General features: G+C 34.2%; 2 protein-coding genes across 2 annotated transcripts; one reads left to right on the forward strand and one right to left on the reverse strand.

Annotated features, from left to right (window-relative positions):
* The first annotated feature begins 254 nt into the window (after positions 1 to 254).
* Positions 255 to 8523, forward strand: LOC110110331 (sulfite exporter TauE/SafE family protein 4). The gene is made up of 12 exons (XM_020841747.2): positions 255 to 619; positions 739 to 898; positions 973 to 1173; positions 1293 to 1354; positions 1446 to 1500; positions 1591 to 1649; positions 1752 to 1838; positions 1911 to 1961; positions 2050 to 2289; positions 7711 to 7804; positions 7909 to 8049; positions 8174 to 8523. Exons 1-12 carry the CDS (start codon positions 446 to 448, stop codon positions 8251 to 8253), a joined length of 1404 nt encoding a protein of 467 aa, XP_020697406.1. The 5' UTR covers positions 255 to 445; the 3' UTR covers positions 8254 to 8523.
* An 8347-nt stretch (positions 8524 to 16870) lies between these two features.
* On the reverse strand, positions 16871 to 18458 carry LOC110110309 (agamous-like MADS-box protein AGL61). Its single transcript, XM_020841720.1, has 2 exons — positions 18148 to 18458; positions 16871 to 17210 (listed from the first exon to the last, which is right to left on the reverse strand). Exons 1-2 carry the CDS (start codon positions 18456 to 18458, stop codon positions 16871 to 16873), a joined length of 651 nt encoding a protein of 216 aa, XP_020697379.1.
* Positions 18459 to 23938: the final 5480 nt, after the last annotated feature.

A 23938-nucleotide genomic window follows, 5' to 3' on the forward strand; every position in this document is an offset into this window, starting at 1 on the left:
CTTTCAGTTTCTATGTCTCTCCTATGGTATCAGTGAGTACTATTACATCCGTTCCTTTAATGGAATAAACAAAACTCAATTGGACGACCGATCGGCCATTGAAGTAAATAAATTGTCGGTACACCGTAAGGTATAAATTCGGATTACTTATAGAGGACAAGAAATAAAACGTCGACTTTATTTAGGAATTATTTAATTTGAATATATATAACGCACCAACTTCCAAAGTAAAATTTCTCCATGTTTAAATTTAGCAACCGCCGATTACCAATTAAACGACGTCGCTTCAACATCTTCCTCTTTCGGTCTACCCCAATTCTCATGTTTTTCCGTTATATATCGCGGATTAGGGTTTCAAATTCCTCTTCCTCTCCTTCCAAGCAAAGCTCCAAGTCAAAAAGGCTTCAAGCAACAATCTTTGTAACAAGAAACAATTAGGCCATATATGGACAGCAGCATCTCCTATCTCTCCGTCTGCAGAGGATGCAGCCCTAAAAGCTTCATTGTCCACTTCCTCTCCGCGGCCTCCATCGTCATTTCGGTCACCTTCTTCCTTTCCAGCGAGTCCTCTCATGGCCTCCGCTCCAACCTCTCATCGCGCAGCCCTCGAGTCTGGCCCGTGAGTGCCTTTTCCAACCGTTTCATGTCTCCTCTCGCGCGCTAAAAAAAGCAACTTTTTAATAACTTTCTTATTCGGTGCCACCATATGTTTGTTGTAATTCCCAAATGTGCTAACAGAAGCTGGAGGTGAACTGGCGGAGCGCGCTAGCCACAATCATCGGTTTCCTCGGCTCGGCCTTCGGTACGGTCGGTGGTGTAGGCGGAGGCGGCATCTTTGTTCCAATGCTTAATCTCATCGTCGGCTTCGACACCAAATCCGCCGCAGCTCTCTCGAAATGTGCGCCGCATCGTTCCTCTCTCTCGTGTAAAAGATATCACATTTCTTAATTATATGCTATCCATTTTGTTTAGGTATGATCATGGGCGCATCGGCTTCTTCTGTTTGGTATAATCTACGGGTTTCACACCCATCGAAGGAGGTGCCCATCATAGACTATGACCTTGCCCTGCTCTTCCAGCCTATGCTGATGCTGGGAATCACCATTGGCGTCGCTCTTAGCGTTGTCTTTCCTTATTGGCTCATCAGCGTTCTCATCATCATTCTCTTTTTGGGTTTGTATTTTATAGCATACATGCGTGCTGTTCTCTGCAGCCAATTCAAAAGCTTACATTTTTTTTTTAACTTTATTTTTACCATAATGGGTAATGGGTGTGTGCTATTTTGGATTCAGGCACTTCATCAAGGTCTTTCTTCAAAGGAATCCAGATGTGGAAAGAGGAAACTATCATTAAGGTTCCTTTTTATCAAAACAACAAAATTAAACAATTATTTTTAAAACTTTAAATTATGGAAAACAGTTCAAATTGTCTTGATCTTGTTCCAGATGGAAACGGAGAAGAAAGAGATGGAGGCGAAAGCTAGATCTGAACGGAGTGATGGTGTTCATAGCACTCTTTTCACTTTAACCGCTTAATCAATTTGTTTCCCTTTCATTTCGTTAACATGAGTTCTATTTTTTTCCTGCACAGTTATAGTAGATTCTCTATACGAGCCTCTGCTTCCCCCGGCGCAGGAAAAGTCCGGAATAGTGAGTTCTAAGATAAAAAAAAAAAAACATTTTTCTTCTTTATTTCCATTTTTTCATCAAATTGATCTCTATAAAGTAGTCGTTCTCTGTTTTTTAAAATAGGATATTTTACTTCTAAACCTACGTTGGAAACGCATACTGGCCCTGATGCTCGTTTGGTTCTCCTTCCTCCTCCTCCAGATTCTCAAGGTAATAGTCTCTCTCTCTCTGTCTCACATCTCAATCTGTCTTCTGCTATAAAACATGACTTTTATTTTGCAGAATGGCACAGAGGTCTGCAGCACCTTCTATTGGCTCTTCAACATCCTCCAGGTTGTGGATCCCATTTCACTTTCGTCTTCATATCTGAATTAAAAATGGTTGCTTTATGGGAAATAACTCAATATAAAAAGGTAAACAGTTTCCTGTTGCGTTGAGCGTGTACGCGTGGGAGGCTACTCGGCTGTGGCGAGAGAGCAGGTCAAGGCGTCAGCGTGGAGTCTGGGAGTGCGTATGCGAGGCGTCAATCGAGTGGAGCGCGCTTCAACTCTTGTTATGCGCTCTCTGTGGTCTCCTTGGCGGTACCGTCGGCGGCCTTCTGGGTTCCGGCGGAGGCTTCATCCTTGGACCTTTATTACTCGAGATTGGCGTAATACCCCAGGTGAGCTGTCCTTTTTCTCCAGCTCCATTTACGTCTGTCTTTTTGTCTTTTTTTCTGTTTGGTTTGAATCTATGGGCCCATCTTTTAAAAACTATTCAATGAGGATTTTATAACTGTGCTGCCATCTTTCCAAATATTTGATAAGGATCACAGGATTTAGGGATTACATGGACCAATGATTTCTAATTTCAACTCTTTTTTTTCTAGTTTATGTCAATGTATTTTAATACAACAAATATATCAAAAATAGCATTCATATATTTTTTATGTATATTAGATGTCGCTCAAAATAATCATCTTGATATTTGAAGAAATCTCATCAACGTCTTTTAATATAGATGACATTTATAAATTTTATATATATAGTATTTGACCAATATCATTAATATCTAAAAAAGCCTATTGTTCATGCTCAACTAGATTATTAGCTTGAATTCAAATTTTTTAATAAGACCATTTATTTAATTATTTAAATACAAATATGATTTAGTTTGATTGTGGTCCACTCTATTGTAGCTTGATAATATTTATATACGTGTGAGTTTATGTATTATTGTATGAATTTATATTTGTATATCTGCATAAATATATAGATTGTGAACATGCATGTTCCTATATTTATAGATAAATACATAAATGTGTGGTACATTTATATTCCCTAATTTATACAAGACTTTCAAAAAAGTTTTATGTTCACAATAATTTATGTTTAGCTTTAATAGGTAAATGAGCTAGATACAAATAAAAATATTATTTTATTTTCTTAGCAAGCCAACCTCAATACTTGTTAGACTAGATGAAGTTTGGCTCATTTGTATCCCAATTTTGGGATCTCTCCCTTACCATTTGTACCCCAATTTTTATGATCTCTCCCTTATCAAGCTCACCATTGTCAACATCTTCTCTCATGCATCAAATCTTACGATAGAGTGGATTTGACGGCATGGTAGAATGTTTTTAAAATTTATTTTGAGATGCCAATGGAAAAGTTGAGACTAAACTTTGCACATACACATAGGAGCCTTGCATGTGGATGCTAAGGGAAATTCCTGTCATGCTTTAAAATGAGCAGCTAGTTAACTTGCCTGTAAATGTGTCTTGGGATACGAAAATTAGGAAAGGATCACCGGTGTATATTATCAATGAAGTGAGTATTCATTGTCCATTTTATCATTGTCGATCACTATGAAGTTCTTGTTGAGTGGAATCAAGTGATAAATAAACACTGTGTGTGTTATGTAGTCACTATTAATAGAACTTTTAACATAGTCATAGGCCTCAAGTTCATCAACCCGTAGGTGTTGTCACCTCTTGAAATGTTGTACTAACATAAGTTATTCTAGTTAATTAGATTTTGAGATATTGATAAATTTTTTATATTTTTAATAGATATGAATATTTGTACATAATTTGTGTTGGATATGCCAATAGTAAAAGGTTAGGTAATTATTATTTATTTAATAATAAGGGAGATGAAATAATGAAGAGCAAATAAGCAAATGCCTTCTTCTTATTCTCTGTCCTATCTCTTTAAGGAAGAAATCATTAGAGAACATGAACTCAAGAATCAATTATTGCCCAAAGTCCTCACAACTATTTGCTGGTTGCTGTATGCTTACAGTCTCCGGCGGCTTTTAAAAAATCACTTCAAGAATCTAGCATATGGATCTAAACGTTAGGCCAAGGTTTGGCTAGCTGTTTTTTGTCACAGTGGCTTGTCTAATGATTGCTTTAATGACGTAATGAATGCCACTTGTCTTTAAAGTATGCATATGTGGTGTTGAATATTTCGAGGCACCTAAAAGATAGTACAATTTGGAAGGTTGTTTAGTGGACTGTGCTTAGCTTCATGTGGGTACCCGGTGATGTCACTTTTTTAGTGTCTTTAAGTGCATATTGCCATGTGATTTATGTGAACGGTGTTTCTATTTGCAAAATAAATTAACATGAAATTATAGCTTAGTGATTTGCTTATCTTCTAAGAATTAATTATTAGTGTTGAGTGTAGGCTTTGAAATTAAGCATCTAGCTCGCAAGAAAAATGAGCTGTGTTTTCTTCGAAGACAAATTAAAATTTCTCGAGAAAATTTTTGGAAGCTACGTTGAAGATATATTCCAGAAAATTTTGTCAAATTTTATGAGAAATCAAGTAATATTGATTTTGATTATAAGAGTCAGTATTTCTCATCGAAATATATTTCTATGAAGAATTGCTTTTTGTATATATCCCTCAATGGAAATCTAAATTAAGTAGAGCTTCCTTTGTACGTGTTCAATAAAGAGGGAAAGAGTAATCAGGATGGTTAACATTTCAAGGTAATTTGAAGCTATAAAATTATGTTAAAATGAGAAAAAAAAATTGTCATAATATACCCAGGAGTTAATGTAAATAAATATGTAGGGTTTCGTAATGCCTTCAAATTATTAGGAGAGGAGCTGAATTATTATAGGGATGTGTATTTTCATAAATTTGACATTGAATGGGTTTACATTCCACAATAATTAGAAGGAGAGGTCCGAATAAGATTTGTAGTACATGAGAGGTGGAGGCCTTGATGATCGACAAGGAGCTTATGCTCCATGATGTCCAATGTGAGTTGCCTAAGGAGAGACTTACAACACCACTTAAGGTGAACAAAGCACTCATATTCCTAATGCACTGATAGGGATGTACATGTAATATTGCTCTTCCACCCATCAATAAAATACATAGTATACGACTTAAGACCTTAAATACCAATAATTAGGATACCTGATGACTACACTTACATCATCTAATGAGAATATCAATAGATGATGAATTAGGTATAAAGTTATAAAATTATATGCATGTTGTTCGAATCTCACACATGCAGGGTCATTTTCACGCTTAACTAGAAAATATTATTTTGTTATAATATATACATATAAGGCAAATGAACTAATCATATTAACATTTAATTCCTACTACGAATGAGTAGCCAAAATTGACTGTTGAAGGATAATTTTAGGCCATGATAAATTGACTATGTACAAAGAACATAAATATTAGACTATTTTCATTAATGTTTATAGAATTAGGAAATGAATATTTATAAAAACACCTTTTAGGAGTTTATTTGGTACTTTCTAATTATTCACGCTACTACTGGAGAATGAAATACAATTTATAATTAAAATATTTCTTTTTTTCATTTTCTACCAATGAATATATAGACTATTAGAGAAATTTAAAATGTAATGCAATCATACGACTAAGAATTTCATGCAAGGAAAAGTTGTCACGTTTTTAGTGTTTGTAAAAATTTAATAAGTTTTATTGGGTTTTTAAAATTTGGTGAATAAGTATGGTAGCCTTATAATAATTTTAAACAAAAGACCAAAATAATTTTCCATGCCCGAATAACACTTTAATAGTGGGAAAAATATTTGATGCATTTTTGTAATTTTAATATTTAAAATAAAATTTAAAATCCATTAATATGCATGAAAAAATCAAGAAAAATATCAAAATATCAAAATAATTTCCATGAGTTAATAGTGCTTCTCTGAATGTACATGTAAATGTCTTCAGTATTTTTGATAAAAGTGCATAAAATGCTATAAATGCATAGGATATTGTGTTAGGAATTAGGATTATATAATTAGTTAAGTAATTTTATAATTTAGTTAAGTAAAATAATCAATCTTACAAATTATAATGCCATTATTGAATTACAAAAATAATATTTTATTAATATAGAGGTGGGATTTAATTTTTTGGAATTAATAAAATTATTTTAAAATCTTCTAATAAACAAACAAATTATATATCATGAAATAAAAAAGCTAAAAAACATTTTAACAAATATTTAAAATTCATTGCATAATTAGTTAAAATGTTAAACAAGTGACCTAATCGAGGCCATGGAGTAAAAGAACAAAGAGATCACATGATGTGGCTTCTTGTAGATTATTCATTTGTGTAGCACTATGGTCAAATTGTAGTGGTTGATTCTACTTGATAGCGTCGAACGTCCTTGAGAGAACCTAGGATTAGGGTTTGAGAGTTTCACGAAGCTCTCTATAGGATTTTGGGCTACAACAAAGGAAAAGAGAGCTAAGTTAAGGGTGCACTAGTCTTTTACACTAGATGCTTGCTTTGTCAAAGTAGACGATTGTTTGATGGTTAGAGATCAAATGGTTCTTGCATTCCTAGAGTTTGCTGGGGTTTAATAGTTGCAGCTTTTCACATTGCTATTTTGGAAGTTTTTATGTATTTTAGGTATACAAGGATTGACATGCCCCTTTATAGATAGTTTAGATGCAATTTAATAGGCTTGAGAGAGGATTAGTACAAGGGAATAATCACCTATATGCAGGGGAATGCATTTGATCAATGTTCTCGGTTTAGCTTATGATTTAACTAAACCAATTAGTTAGGAGAGTTGAATGGTTTACAGAATTTGGGGGAAGTTGGTCTAACTTAGGTAGATAGGGTTTAGGAGGTTTGGCTCAAGTTGATCTCCTTTTCTTTATTTTTCTTAAATTAAGTTCAAAGTTACCTAGGGTAGGCCAAGAATCAGCTAAGGTTAGGTTGACTTTGGTTGAATACAATGTTAAGTTTAGATTATTTTGCTATATTTGACTCATTTGGGCTATTTAATCCCAACCATAGCTTAAGTTAATTAGGATCTAATTCAACGGGCTAACTAGGTCTCTATGAGGAAACCTTAACTAGGTTGGGTATGTGTTAGAATCTTGTTCTAACATAGGTTATCTCAAGCTTAAGTTTTCATCTAATATGGTTAATCATGTTAATCTTGTAAACCTAGTTTAACGTTTAGGTTTAGGAGGTTAATTTTAGCTCTACCTTAGCTACTAGTGATATTTAGGAGTTCATGGAATACCCTTGTACTAGGTAAACTCATGGAATCGAGTTAGGCCATTTGGTCTAGTAAGGTAAGCTTAATAGAGTGGCTCATGAGTTAGGTCAAGGTTTCACCAAGGCTCATTAGGAGTGGCCCAAGTATTTACCTGTTAAGATGAATCACCCAAAGGGATATATGGGCAAGCTAGCTAGGACTCTAATAGGGCTAGACTACGCCATGATAGGTAGGTAGATCATGCCAAAGTAGGTTAGGATTTACGCTTAGCCCAACTTAGGTTTAGGTAGGGTGTACTTGATAGTCTAAGCCTTTAGCAAGGTGAAGAGCGTGTGAGAGTAGTAGTGTCTAGATTGCTAGAGATCTTAGTGCGCTATGTAAACAAAAAGCCTTGGCATCGAGTGAGAGTAATAAAAATAAGTTGAATCAAGCAAAACTTTCCCTAAAACTGTGGCACCTTAAAGAAAACATAGGAAAATTCTCATCACTTGCATGTGAATTTTCCATATTATCTATAGCTTCTTATTTATTTTAACTTAAGAAGTTAATCTTTTGCTTCATTTAAATTTTAATGCAGGTTGCCAGCGCTACAGCTACATTTGTTATGCTGTTCTCATCATCACTATCAGTTGTGGAGTTCTATTTTCTCAAAAGATTTCCTATGCCTTATGGTAATAGACCAAATTAAACCAATTCTTATTTACGAAAGATATCATCACTGGTTAACATAAAAGAACTTGCAGTTATTCTTAAATATGTGCTTTTCGTGTTTCAGCCGTTTACCTGATAGCTGTATCCGTAATGGCTGGATTCTGGGGTCAGTTCTTCGTAAGGAAGCTAGTGAAGGTTCTGAAGAGAGCTTCCATCATCGTCTTCATCCTCTCTGCAGTCATCTTCGCAAGTGCACTAACTATGGGTAATATTATATATCTTTTCATCAAAACAATCTCATTACAGCCCAACGGAAGCAAATTTATTTTTGTTCTTACAATCAATATAATGACAGTATATTACTGGTGTGATTTATCATATTGGCGCAGGTGTGGTGGGTGCTGAGAAAAGTATCTTCATGATCAAGCATCATGAGTACATGGGCTTTCTTAGACTTTGCCAGAGCTGATCGATCAATAGAAGGAAATTATCTTCTAGTATTGGGAAGGAGTGTGGGGTCAATACCTTATTGACCGAAATCACTCGAAAAATAAGTGCTGATGCATCTTAGGCTTTTTGCAAATTAGCATTTGAACTTATCAATTGTTGCCTTTTAAATAATCCATTATGTTTTTGTGTCCAATGTTTATTTGGACAGTCATGGTAAATGTATCCTATGATATCTTTATGAATTATTTACGTGGATTTATTATGTCAGGAAACATCTTTTTTAATTTTATTTAGTATGAGAGTTTTATTTTTTATTTTTTTATAAATATATTATGTGTATAATGTTATAACATTTTTATAATACTTTTCAAATTACAATCATAATAAAATTTTTGATGCTTTTTTAAAAAAATTTGTACTAAAAAATTATTTTTCACAACTTAAAAAATTTACTTTCTCTATAGAAACTTTATAAAATAATAAAAAAGTTAATATGAGATATTTTATTTTATAATTTCTGAGTTGGAATTTTATATCGGCCACTAAAGAAAAGCCAAGGAAACATGACAATGTTGATGTTCTGAATGAAAGCATAAACTTAGCAAAGCTTTTGGGTTTTGTTAGGAAAAGGAAGTAATTGTGATTGTTCTATTATAGTTGGGGGTGCGCCACTCTAATGGCGGCTTTTAACGATGTGGTTGGCTTTCATTTGGTTGGAATGTGGTGTTGGGCTTTGCAGTTGTATCGTTCTTTGTGGGCAATGATGTGGCTGCTTTTTGCTCACCACTTAGACAATTGTGACTTGTTGGAAATCATTAGTGGCGCTTTGGTTTGTCTTTCTTCTTTTTGGATTGTTCATTGTTTTCTCTTCTGGATGGTTCGAGAGTAGCTTCTGGGTGGTGACATGGAGCTTTTGGCAATTATTAAGCCTAGCTGGCTTCTTTGTCTTGTCATTGCTTGCTTTCTCTTCTTTTCTAACTTTGAATGTGTAATCCTACTTTGCTCTTGTTTTGCTTTGTTGTATCATTCTTTATTTGATGAAATAAAATCTCTATATTATTAAAAAAAAATTGTTAATTTAAAACCCTTTGATGCTATGTATTGACAGCTTGAGATTAGGAGTGTAAACGAGTCGAGTATTTGCCTTATCAAGCCTGACTCGTTTAATCTTTAATGAGCTCGAGCTCGAATTCGAGCTCGATTAGTGGGCCCGAGATCGACTCGTTTAAAAAATATCAAGCTCGAGCTCGACTTGAAAGCTCGAGCTCGTTTAAAAAGCTCGAACTCAACTATTAACTCTTTTAATTGGCACGAGTCTTTAATTTTAAACGAAAATTCTTTTTTTTTTTTGGAATTTTTTCTTCTAACCCTTAATTAAAATTTGTTTTCAACAATAAAAAAATAACTTAATTCATCATAAAATGTCTAGAACTTTAACTATTAATTTCTTTAAAAAAAATTATAGAAGAATCTATATATTATGAGCAATCATTTTTCTTTAAAAAATTTAATTTAAAAATTTGATCTAAATCAACTTATCAACTGCAATTTTTTATGATTTAAGTATTATAAAACCTTGAATAATATAGAAATAGAGCTTTCAATAATATAAAAATTTGACCAAATTACATTTCATATCATCATTACAAAAACAACAATTGGAATCATACAACTCATTAAGAAGTTTCATAATAGAGCATAAGTAAAAATTGAATAGAAGATAGAACTACATATTCCTTGTCTGTCTGATATTTGGATGTTCCATATTCTTTAAATTCTTTCATCTCTACTACCAAGTACCAACTACCAATTAATATGATAAAAACCTGTAAAATTAAGATAAAAGCAAAATGATAATTATATTAGAAATTGGGTAAAAAGAAAAATATTAAATATTCCACATACAAAATTTATAAGCAATCTTACCGCTCAAACCTAACAAGCAAAATTATCCAGCATATGTTTTGATGGATAGCATCAAAAATGAGCTTCAGATATAATCAGATCTGTAAAATTCAATGCATAAGAGATAAAATTTTGCATCAGAATATAAGAAGAGAAAAAATTATATATAAGATTTATTAAATTAGAATAAGTTATGTGCTTTGATTCATGATACAGTTATTGCATCAAATCAACAAATGACAGTTTTTCTATTAGTGAACTCTCCCAACGTTTGATTAGTTGTAGATTTGGCCAATGACTGATGACAAACTCTTCCAATGTTTGAGAATTTTTGCCAAATCATACTACCACATATAAACGATCTCATACAACCCAATAATGCACAGCAATGACAGCACTTTGATAGCACCAATTCTCACCAGAGAATTCTGTTTCAACCACTACAAACACCAAACCTTCCAATCCACCTTTCTAAGATTATACTGTTTGCAGATTAGCAACTGCTTCCATATGTATAGGAGGTCATATAATTTTCAAGCACCAACTTTGCAGGTTAGCAACAGCTTCCATATGTATAGGAGGTCATATAATTTTCAAGCATCAACTATGTACATAAAACTCAATTAAATGAAAGTATGGAACACAAAGTTGGATATATTTATGACCTTAGATTTTCTCATGTAATTGGTAGGACAATCTCCACCTCTTCATCTTCTTCTTCCTCCTACAATAGCAAAGATAATTGAAATTTCATATATAAGTCGTTTAGGATACCAAACAAATGTGTTCTCATTAATTAGAATGTAATGTGCTATCATCTCCCTGACTTTTTGATGATCATATTTAAATGTTGTCAACAATCCATCATCTTGACTGCTCTGAGAGAATGAGTTTTCTATATCTGAAGGTTGGAAATGTAAGATTTTTTTCTTTTTAATGGCACGAATCCTAGCATCACATCGGTCCAAATGTCTTTTAAATTGTGTAGTTACATCAGTAACTCCAATAAGTAATTGTTTCTTACAATGCACACATTCTCCTTTTTTTTGCCTAGTAGGAAGAATAACTTCTTTGAACACATCCCAAACTTTAGATCTTTTTTTTTTTCTTTTATTTCTTCCTATAACATCATCAACTTCTTCAATATATATCATCCACTTGATTTTCATTAGTCCACTTTTCAACCTCTTCGTCAATCTCATTGTCATCATTATGTGTATTATTCTCATTCATAGGTTGACTACCATCATAAGAGTGCAGGTGGTCATCATGTCTTCCAATCTCAATATTTGCAGGCTCAATATTATACCCTTCCATACTAACTGGTGTTGACATTCTAAAAAAATGATAATAACATGAGAAATGAAAATATATTTAACATCTAAAAACTAATTCTAATTTTTTTAACTGCAAGTAAGAGAATCAAAGAAGTAATATACACCCACATGTACATCCAAAACGAACAAATCAAATAACCAATATAATCAAATAATTAATATGCATCCAATTAGCTTTTTAGCTAGAATTCTATCATAGAGCCGTTTACATCTCTAATCAAAATACAACCTATAATATGCATGATTTAAGCTTTCATTGAAACTCCTGTTGCTTGCAAAACAAACCTAATAGTGCAATAGTTAAGCAAAAAAAAAAAAAAAAAAAAAAAAAAAAAAAAAAAAAAAAAAATGAAGAAAAACTGAAAAAGAATAAGAAATCCCCAAATTCTTGACTAGTTTTGGGCAGTGTGATTAAGAAATGAACTAGTACAATTTAATTATCATAATATTACAATTTATTTATACCAAAAACTTGCACGCCAGCTATTTTCAATATCAATTACGTGTCCTATCATACAAATTAGCTTCAGACTTCCATATGCCAAGTTGCTAACATCCAAATCAAGTTTGAGAAGAAAATTAGATGTAGAAAGAGACTTACAGAAAGAAGATGAGCGAGTAAACTAAGTGGGAAAATATAAAATACACCTTTCTTATTGATTTTTTACATCAGTTTTCTAACACAAAACTTAAATCTCACAATTTGGGATAATTTTAGGTAACTCCTGTTTAGGTGATATGAGACTTGTTGCCTCAAAAGTTATTCATTAATATGATTTTCACCATTCAATGTTATCAAATTCTTGGAAGGAAAGTCAAAGAAAACAAGAAAAATAAGAAGGAAACCCTAATCTCATGATTCTCATCTCATTTTATTTTGTGCAAAATATGAAAGTATATATACCTTCTCAAAAAGACTTACAATGAAAGTAATCAAAACAATTTACAAAAGAAAGAACAAAAAAAATCCCAAGAGAGGTCGATGGCCACAAGAAAAAGTAAAGATCCATACATTACGAAGACGAGTTGACGACGAGGAACACTTATGCAGACGAGATGTCGAATGTCCGAGTCCGACGACGTCGCAGCGAGCCAGTGAACGACGACGCAAGATCCCTAAGCCGAGATGCCGAATGTTCGTGGAAGAAGAAGGCTCGAACTCCCGAAGTTGCTCTGGATTTTGGAGGCGAAGTAGGGCGAGGCGGCGAGCCGAGAAATGAAAAATGAATGCGAAATTGCGAAAAGATTTAGGGTTTAGGGTAATATGCGGGTTCGGGATTCGGGAACCGGCATGCAGCGGGTGAGCGGGTCATCAAACCAAACTTTCTAATACTTAAATAATATATATAAATTAATCGAGTAGCTTATCAAGCTTTCGAGTCGAGTCGGATTGAGCTCGAACTTGAGCTCGATAATTATACGAGCTCGATTGTAAGCTCGAGCTCGAGCTCGAAGCTCGATAAGCTCGGCTCGCGAGCTCGTTAACGAGTCGAGTTCAAGCCGGCTCACGAGTCGGCTCGGCTAACTTACACCCAAATGGTTGTAGTGTTATGTTCTTAATAAGATTGTAAGTGGACGATTGCATATGATAAAATTCTCGATATTTGTACATATGAGAGTATTAATATTTGCTTTGTTAATAATTGAGTAAAATTAAACCAATTTTTTTAATTCATATGAAATATAAATTTATAAGTAAGAATATTTCTAACTTGTTAATTAATATTTGTAAATATTCTTTAATTTAAAAATTAACTTGTCGAAGCTCACTAAAACATTTTATTTATTTATTTGGTGATTGATATTATTATTTTAAGAGTTTATAAAAAATTATATATATATTTTAATAATGTAAGTTGATAAAAATATTCAATAAATAGTTAGATTGGTAGATTCAGATTTATATTTTTTATTTACATTTAAACTTCATGCATTATTAGGAATCATATATATATAGTGCGTAGATTCTGTACAACCTTGCTTGTGGTTTAATCTTTGAACTAATTTTCACCTTTTTGCACCATTTTCAATTTTTTTTTTATAAATGTTTTGAACCTAAATCAAGGTCGTTAAAATCGGACCGGACAACGAACTGGAAGAGGGAGAGGTTCACGGTTCGACCGGTCGAACCGGATGACGTAATAAATAACTTAATATATGACTGTATATATATATGTCAGGTGACTTTGGAGTGCGTTGGAGGTTTGTTATATGTCAGCATTTGGCAGTTAAGTGACCAACCTCATCATAGATTTAATATTTAATGGGATATGCACTCATGCACAGCAATTCGTCCCCATCCTTTGTTGGAGCAGCGTTCATGGCTGGTGTTTCTATTAGTAGATAAATATAATGTAATAGACATAAATAAATAATGAGGTGGCTCACACACATTGGCTAGCTACTTATTCATTATTGTATATCTATACATACGGGCATAGGATTGTAACAGAGCAAGCAATACAATATTATTTTCCATTATGACTCATTTACTTTCTCTGTCTTTCTCCCTGTCATCTCACGGAGTTCTTGTTGAACAAGAACTCTTCTCTTCCACATGGTATTAGAGCGGGCGATCAAGAGTGACGAAGATGGCCGGCGAACTCGACTTCCTCCCAAACTGAAGAACATGAAGAATCAAGCCTCGAGATGCACCGGTTCTTTCTTCTACCTTGAAGTTCGTTGTTTCAAATCTTAAATCCATCGTGCAAATCCAACTCACATCCAAAAACTATCACATATGGAGATCGCAAATCACTAAGGTTCTCCGCGTTAATGGCTTTGACTATTTGCTTGATCCAAATGCCTCTACACTTGCTTGCTTTCTTGATCAAACCGACGGATCATACACGCCCAATCCCGATTTTTCGCAATGGCCATCTACTTTGTCCGCGGCCATCTATTCTACGATTTCATCTCCTGTTCTTCCTTACATCATACATCTTGAATCGACTTCCGAAATTTGGATTACTCTTGAAACTCGTTTTCAATCTACAAATTGTTCTAAAGTTATTCAACTAAATAACAAATTACACCATATCTCTCTAAAGAACTCCACCATTACTCAATATATATCTGACATCAAATCTTTGGTTGATCAAATTGCTTCGGCGGGTTGCAAGGTGGACACCGAAGACGTTATCTTGTATATCCTCAACGGTCTTCCTCCACCTTACCAATCCTTTAAAACTGTTATTCGAATTATGTTAACCCCTATTAGCCTCGACAATCTTTATGCTCTTCTCCTTAGCGAAGAAGTTAATCTAGCTTCTGACGTGGCAGTATGCAACATTGCTTCTTGAGCTAGCTCAACTCACTCAATGCAATTCCCTTGCCAATCCTACATGTACAAAACTTCTAAAGGTTCTTTAATAAGAAAATCTCCTATCTGATCCTAAGCTTTATAGAAGACTCACAGGTTCTCTTCAATAATTGACGCTTACTCATCCGGACATTGTGTATAGTGTCAATCTTTTGTCTCAACACATGCACAATCTGCTACCTCAGCACATCTTTCTGCTAAAATGATTTCTTCGATATATCAAAGGTACGTTGGACTTCGATATACCCATTACAAAATCTAATCTTCAACTTACATCTTTTTCAGATGCGAACTGGGTTGGAGATCTCACTTCTTGAAAGTCTACCTCTGGATATTATTCTTTTCTAGGGGACACACTCATATCCTGGATGGTCAAAAAGCAGCACACCGTAGCTCGTTCATCCACTGAATCGGAATATCGTGCATTAGCTGCTTTAACAGTCGATGTTATCTGGCTTCGTAAACTACTTGCTGAATTTGGAGTTCATCAAACACAACCCACAGATCTCTACTGCGACAATACTTCTGCCATTGCCTTGGCTAACCACTCGGTATTTCACGCTCGTACAAAACACATCGAAATCGATCAAAGATTTATTTGTGATCACATACAACATAAGAACATTCATATTCTTCCAATCAACACTATGGACCAAGTAGGTGACATTTTTACAAAATCTTTATCTACTCCAAGATTTCAAACATTAAGACTCAAACTGAATGTTCTCCAGAACCCATTAGTTTACAGGGGCCTATTAGTAGATAACATAATGTAATAAAGATAAAGAAATAACGAGGTGGCTTTCGCGCATTGGCTAGCTACTTATTCATTATCTTGTATATCTATATATATATATATGTGTATATGATTGTAATAGAGGAAGCAATACAATATTATTTTCCATTTTGTCTCATTTACTTTCTCTGTTTTTCTCCCTGTCATCTCACAGAGTTCTTGCCGAACAAGAACTCTTCTCTTCCACAGTTTCAACCTCTACCATTGCTCTAAATAGCAAGAAGAACCAATTGTATTGATGATAGAGTCAAACTACAAATGTTTAATGGCTTCATTTGTTGATTTGTTTTTTCACCGCACAATAAGGAGTACAAATTGTTGACGCTAATAGGGTTTAGATGGGTCTTTATTGCCATTTTAAAAGCCAGCTTGATGGGAGGTTGTTCTATGTATACAACAATGTCTTGTCAGTGTCCAACCGTAAAGTAGCTATGAGATCTACTTTGGGTTTAATGGTAGACAATCATTGTGTCATTGTTTGGGTTCTGTTGATATTATATATAGAGCTTATTCTAGAGTTGAATACTAAGTACATGATTGATATATTGAAGACTACTCAAGAATGATCTTAATATCCGCACATGACTCAAGATTCAGCACATATAGTATAATGGCATGAGATATAGAGGAATAGAGGTTGAAGCCTAGTTTACACCTATTAGGAGCCATATTTATACATTTGATTAGAAATGATGATACCTTCTACTTTGAGTGTTGTTGCATTTGGATGCATGGCAGATCCATCGTTAACCTTCAAAATTGGCCATTTGCACGAAATATTTTGAGTAGTAGAGACTTTCACATTTGATGGATTTTCAATACAGTGTGAGCTGGGCTTGGATAACATTTTCAATGTTAGCCATTACAAATTTCAATTGAGGAGAAACAAGCGTATCCATGAGTTTGATAGGATGATCATTGGCTTAAGTCGGGATAGTTGTATCTAAATCAGAGGGTAACTTCTATTGAATTAATAGTTTGCATGTTAGGGAGTACTAGTACCAGATCACTACACGAAAGAAGCTAAAAAACTGCAAAAATAAATATTCAACAAACTGAAGGAATGTAGAGCTAGTCGAAGATAAAGGAAAAAAATAACATCACAGCCATAAAAAACATATAACCACTATAATTTACTCGGCGAAGATAACATCAAAATATTAAAAGAATAGTGAAAGAAGAAAATGACATATAATGCACCTAAAGACATATTATTCCAAGCATCGTACATAAACAATATTAATGGAAGAACATGCAAATAACCAGCAAGTCAAACTCAAAAGGACCCACCGATGCTCGTAAATGGATGAGAAACCATCATTCCCTCCTCCAACTGCTTCACCTCATCCACTCCTACAGTGCTCAGTGCCGTACTAATAGGCCTAGCCGCCACCGCCGCAGCAAAAAGTAGCTCGTGCTGCCTGACCTCCACTCTCATCCTAACATCATCCATCACTATTCTTGCCGCCTCCAACTCCTCCAGACTCATCCCCTCCATTTCTTCCATCTTCAACGCTCTCCTCATTAATTCTCCCACACCCACTGTCGCCGCCCTCAGCCTATCCTCTGCCACTGCCCTCCTCTCTCTCGCTTCTTCCACCCGTTGCTCCATCTCACTGCAATATATAGTTTAAAGCTCTAGTCATAGTTATGTAAACAACACATTGAATAAATTTGAGAAATATTTAACTCACTCAAAATTCCAAAGTAAAAGTAACATAATATAACAAATATGGTAACACATTTATATTAGTTACATATTAATTTTCTTAAGGAATGCTGAGCGCATAAAGTGTGGACCAATTTTGAAGATAAAATCATCTCATTTAGTCAACCTTTCAATTAAGGTATAAATAAGCTGATAGTTTTTTAATAAAAAAAAATGTATAAGAATATCCTCATAAAATTTTGATCATGATAAAGCTCACGATCCTTTGATTTATTTTGATATAGATTAAAATTAATTGTATTTAACAAGTGCACTTATCTAAAATTAAATCCAAATGACTTTTATTGCAATAGCAAGTGATAAAGTATTTAACTTGACTTCTTGATCTTAAATAATATACAACAAAATCTATGTCTAAATATTTTAACCCCTTTTTTTTTCCTTTTTAATATTAGTAAAAAAATGATTATTATTACCGTTGAAAAATACTTTTAACTGAATAATTCTATTTAGTCATATATTTATAAATAAAATAGGATTATATCATTAAAAATGTTAGGCCCAATCTGCCTCTTTTAATCATATTATTTAAAAATTATAATTAAAAATAATATTTAATATGAATTTTTTAATGAACAAAAATTATATTAGGCGATTACGATCAAATTTTAGATTAAGTTTCAAAATTATTAAATTTATTTTAAGATTGAATGTAATATACAAAAGGTATAAAATTGAATTATATTAATTTAAAAAAATTAACGCCTTAAAATTTTATCCTGATTAAAAATAAATCCTAATAGTCCGAGTCAAAAAATTTTCCCTATTTAATATAATAAGTTATTCATTATAGCTGAAAATTGGGCGTGGTGCGTGGTGCATACGCGCACTGTAGGTTGAGCTGCCACTCCGCCGGCTGTTGAGCTTGGCCGGCGGCGACATTCCCATGATCGAGAAAGCGTGCGACGATAGATTCAACGGACGGATGACCTAAGCTAAAGGGCTTTCCGGCCGGCGAGAAAGCGACGATGGCGAACTCAACGCCGCATAGAATGGAAAGTTCGCTGGCTTTCTTCATAACTCCTTGCCGGCGTTTAGTGAACGCCACCTGTCGCGCCGCCTCGTTCGCAATCTTCTTTATATCGATCTTTTGGCGCCCGCGACTGCTTCTCTTCTTCTTGTTCAAGGTTTCCATGGCTATGCTTATTGCGATTTTGGCAGGAGGAGATGGTCAAAACCCACGTACTTATTGGCCTTTTCAGAGACATAATAGGAATAATATATGAGATGGATATATTGCATTATATTTTGACATTCATTCTTTATGACAATTTAATTTCACGATGTTTTTTTTTGGTCTGTTTTTTTTTTTAAGTAATTAAATTTAAATTATATATATAATTTAAGAAACTTTGCTTCTCGATCAACAAATTCATGAACTTAAGAACGAGGTTATTTAATTATATGCAGGAATAATGAATTTAATTAATGTTGCATAATTAAAGTACAATGGCAATGTAGCACACTGTTCCGATTAAATGAAGATTAATGCCGTGTATTTTGATAGCCAAATTGAGTTATATATATATACAATGTTTTAAAAACCGGACCGGACCGGCCGTACAATGCCCCGGTGTTGCCTATCCGACCGCCCCGGCGTTGTGTTACCAAGCATAGAATGACAAGAAGTGGAGTGTCAAAGCGGTCTAGATAGAGCGCCGCAGCGAACACTATAGGAAAACCAAATATTTGTGGCGGGCTTTGCGACGAAAAAAAATTTTCGACAAAATTGCGGCGGATTTGTGGCAGAAATTTTTTTAACAAAATTTGTGGCGCAATTGCGGTGGATGCGGCGGAAAATTCATCACAAATAAGTTTATTTAAACTGATATCCAGGTCATTTCTTTCATTCTCTCTCGGCCTTGTTTATTCCTCCACGCTCGCAGTGACTAGCCCTCCCTCGTTGACGTTCCTTGCTCGTGAATCCTCACCGACTTTTATCATTCTTCGTCTCCTTTGTTGTTCGACTTTGCTCCTTCGATGATGTCCTTCCTGTTGGATCGGGATCGGAACCAATAACTCGATCGTTGTGAAGGTAACTTTCTTCTTTTCGCACGCTTCTTCCGCAAAATCCCTTAAATCCATTGAACTAAAGGGTTTACTAAAACTAGATTTAGGGAAAACATAAGGAAATGAAGGTTCGCCAGTGGATCAGAAGCAAAAACATTAGCTCGCTCACTGTGAAGGTAACTTGACCTAAGTATTTTCCAATTTCTATTGGATTACATCAAGCATTAGCCTTAAGCCCATATCTTTTTGCATTAGTCATGGATGTTCTTACTAGAGATTTGCAAGAGGAAGTTCCATGGTGTATACTTTTTTGCTGACGATATTCTTCTTGTTGATGAGACTAAAGAGGAAGTTGAAGATAAACTTGAATTATTGAGGTCAACCTTATAGTCTAAATGTTTTCATATGAGTAGATCTAAAACTGGATACATGGACTGTAATTTTAGTAGTAATATATATAGTTTAGGGTTTGTGACTTTGAGCGATTAAGTCATTAATAAGAGTATACATTTTAGATGTCTTGGGTGATCTATTGTTTAGAGTGATGGTGAAATAGGTAGGGATAATATTAGTAGAATTCAAGTTGGATGGTTGAAGTGGAGGAATACATCGGGCTTTCTATGTGATAGAAAAGCACCACTCAAACTTAAAGGAAAATTATATAAGATGGTGGTTAGACCTGCAATGCTTTATGGTGCAGAATGTTGGGCATTAAAAGAGAAGCATATATAATATTAAGTTAAGTGTTGCAGAGATGAGGATACTCACGTGGGTGAGTGACTTTACTCTTAGAGACATGATGTGAAATGAGCATATAGGTGAAAAGGTTGGAGTAGCTCCAGTGGCAGATAAGATTAGACAGAGTCGCCTTAGATGGTTTGGTCACATAAAATGTTGGCCTTCCGATGACCCGATTAGGAAAGTAGATGTATTATATTTGACTTATATTAAGATATACCTAAAGGACTTGGTTAGAAAATATTAGAAATGACCTTTCTTTATTAGATCTAAATGAGAATTTAACTCTTAACAAAACATAATGGAGAAAAATAATTAATGTAGCTGACTCCACATAGTGGGATAAAGGCTTGATGTTGTTATTGTTGATTGTTATGGTTTGATTACACATGAATGTAAGGGTTAGAAATATTGATTCATGATATTATTTCAACTTTAAATGACACATAAGCATAACAATTAAGGTATATGTAGAATGTTGGCCATTAAAAGATAAGCATAATAATAAGTTAAGTGTTGAATAGATGAGGATGCTTAGATGGATGAGTGACTTTACTCTTTAAGTTAAGAAAGGTAGAGGTATAAATCTAAAACAATCATAATATTAAGTGAAGTGTTGCAAAGATGAGGATGGGAAAGTAGATGCATGAATGAGCAGCACAACTATTTACAGTATATGGTTATTTGTTTATTAATTTGCGCAATTTGCATAGTTCTCTTTGATTTATTTGCTTTGCATATTTTTTTTTTATAATTGCTTGGATTGTGAATGTTGGAAAGCCCAAATAATTAATAATTGTATGAGAAACTTTTTTTATTATGCTACATTTTTACGGTAAAAAATTCGCCACAAATGTTGATCCAATATTCTACCATCCACGCTTGTGATGGACCTATCCGTCACAAATTGCGTCGGATTATCTGCCGTAATTTGTGATGGAATCTGCGACGGACCAAAAAAAAATGAAGCTGTTGTTTTATCATAACTATATTTGTGACGCTCATTTTAGCATCGAAATCGTATCCGCTGCAAAATAAGATTTGAGACGAAATCGTATCCGTTGAATTTTACTGATCATGCAAACATAAAAAAACTTCTCACACTTCTGAATTATCAGACTCTCTTTTAATGCGCTTAGAGCTACTTGAAATGATAAAATTATATACAAAAAACTAAGAACCTATATTTAAAATTACAAAGCTGATGGATCCAATTGAGTTGGCTGACTTAATAAATAAAAATAATAAGATTAAACATACGCTTTGATAAATAAAAAAAATAGGAGGGGAGATTTTTTTTTTTAGTTAAAACCCATGGAGGGGCCAACACATTAATTTCAAAAAAGGGATTGCAAAGTCCTTACTAGGAACCTCCAGCTTTCTACTGCTCAACAGAGCTACAAAATAAGAAAAAGAAAAACGTAAAAGCCGGTGGTTCCTAATTCTAATAGTTACAAAAAAACCTAGTAACATGTTAGGGCTGAGAGGATTCAGCGCCCAAAAAAGGAATTGATGAATAAAAACAATCAGAACACAATTCCTACAAAACTCAATAGTAAACCTCGGAACTCTTTTAGTCCTCAACGACTCCAACTCCCTATCAGCATCAAAATAACCATTGATATCCATCGGACTGCACACCTGCAAAACAAAGAAACTCCAAACCCACAAAGTTCTGTTAAAATTATCATGCCACTTATAATTAAAGGATAAAGAACACCTAATCAACCAGATGAAATAGACCAAAACCTCATTACTGCACCCAACCATACGACTGAAACAAAGATAATCAAAAAAGGAAATGAACCAGCTGACCCTCGTCCTGCTATCACCAAAAAAATAACAACAGCTCATAATAACCATAGAACACCTGGAGCAGAAAAACCCTATTGCCCAAACAGGAATAAAAAGCTGGACCTCTAAACAATCCTGCATATATAACACCACCACACCAACAATGTCCAAAACTACATAACAAGAAAAACAGACTCCCATTCCACATGAAATCCGAGACAACAATCCAACACCAAATACCCAAGAGCAGCATAAAATAGAACACACCAGCAAAACACCACCTAATGATGTCTAATGTAAGGTAACCCAGCACGGTCCAATCTAGCCAAACCTTTAACAACCATAGGAATCTCATCTTCATGAAATTCACAGTAATCAAGATAGTTGCAACCTAATTTGGCCAGAGCATCAGCACAGCCATTCCCCTCATGAAAAATATGAGTAATCTTAAAGTTAATGTTAGAAAGATCCTGCTTCAGTTGCCTAATCAAATAAAAATTCTCAGCATTAAATAACTTGGAACTGTTAAGATAGTGTAAAATGAGCATAGCATCAACCTCAATCCAAACTCTGTTAAACCCAAGCTTAATACAAATACTGATGCCATAAATAAGCCCATGTAACTCAGCCAGGAACGCATAATTACCCGAAACAGGACCCGCAAATGCATAAATCACCTTACCAAAGTGATTCCTCAAAATACCACCACAACCAGCCACCTTCCCATTATAAGAACCATAAGTATTCAACTTAATCCAATCAGGATCAGGTTTAAGCAAGGTAACAATTCTATCCCTCCTCTCAATAAGAGCTGAGATGTTAGAAATACCAAAATAAGGAAAAACCTTACAACAACCTTTGAAATTCTGAGGTTTAATGATGTCAGAAGCATACAACGTACATCTTAATTTTATCACAAATAGAACGGATAATACGAGAGGCATACATCTTGGTGCCATCATGTTTAGCTTCGTTTCTACTCTTCCAAAGAAACCAAATAATAGTCATAGTAAGGCAGTTCCTAATATGACCATTAGCATTAACAAACCAACATTTCATAATGTCAATAATGCTCTTAAAACTGTGATGGATGTTGAACTGAAAATTTCTTCAAAATGCAACCAAATAGTAACCGCTATAGGCCCATTGGCCAACACATGGTTCAAGGATTCAATATGATGACAACAATAACATTTAGACACAATTTGAAAACCTTTTTTCTTAAGATTGGTGTCAACATGCATAAAATTAAAAATCACCCTCCAAGTAAGAATTGAAAAAGAAGAGGGAATGGAATTATGCCAAATAACAGAAAAAGGGATTTTGAGGTTTATTCTTTTTAATATAGTTCCAAGCTTCCTTTAAAGCAAATTGACCATTATGAGACTGAGTAAAAAGAATGCAATCCTCTTTCTCCCTTTGTAAAGGAATTTTAATAATGATATTAATGATAAAATCAGGAACATTCTCTTTCAGTAAATCAATATTCCACACCCTATTACAAAAGAAACTTTTAAATAATAAAGTAGAAATAGATCTAGTATTAAGCAAGTTGTATATGGAAAAATTGCCCAACATTGATCTTGCCAAAAAAACACCTCACCCTTACCCAAACCCCATTGAATCAACTCTTCCATCTCCCCTTGAATGTTGCACGATCTCTTCCAAATGGAAGAGTCACCCTTTTTCGGAAAACAGATCGTGGGGTGCTTGGCCCCACAGTACTTGCGGTGTAAAAACTTAGCCCATAAGCTCTTATTAGATCTAAAGTTAAACCAAAGTTTAAAAAATTGGAGGGGAGATTGATTCAAATTATTGAAAATAAATAATAATAATAATATTAATAAAAAAGAAAGAAAATGTCCTAATAATCCCATTCCCCACAGTCTCCTTATCATAATGGTCGATTAGTTATTGTTGCGTCCTGAAAAATTCGCGGCGGTAGAGAAATATAAAGATTAATGCCTTAGATTTGTACGAAGATCCAGAACACAAGCAGATGAAAGAGATGAGGGTGTAGCGTTCATAGTTAGCAAGCGACAAAGGGCGGGACGACCATAGTCGGCGAGGAAT

Source organism: Dendrobium catenatum, unplaced genomic scaffold, assembly GCF_001605985.2.
Source record: "Dendrobium catenatum unplaced genomic scaffold, ASM160598v2 fragScaff_scaffold_636, whole genome shotgun sequence".
Taxonomy (NCBI): domain Eukaryota; kingdom Viridiplantae; phylum Streptophyta; class Magnoliopsida; order Asparagales; family Orchidaceae; genus Dendrobium; species Dendrobium catenatum.

Excerpts from the sequence above, each read along its gene's own strand:
- LOC110110331 (XM_020841747.2), top strand. The coding sequence starts at position 446 with ATGGACAGCAGCATCTCCTATCTCTCCGTCTGCAGAGGATGCAGCCCT. Across the intron at positions 620-738 it reads GCAGCCCTCGAGTCTGGCCC|AAGCTGGAGGTGAACTGGCG; the intron begins GTGAGTGCCTTT and ends ATGTGCTAACAG. Across the intron at positions 2,290-7,710 it reads AGATTGGCGTAATACCCCAG|GTTGCCAGCGCTACAGCTAC; the intron begins GTGAGCTGTCCT and ends ATTTTAATGCAG.
- LOC110110309 (XM_020841720.1), bottom strand. The coding sequence starts at position 18,458 with ATGGAAACCTTGAACAAGAAGAAGAGAAGCAGTCGCGGGCGCCAAAAG. Across the intron at positions 17,211-18,147 it reads CAGCTCAACCTACAGTGCGC|TGAGATGGAGCAACGGGTGG; the intron begins GTATGCACCACG and ends TATATATTGCAG.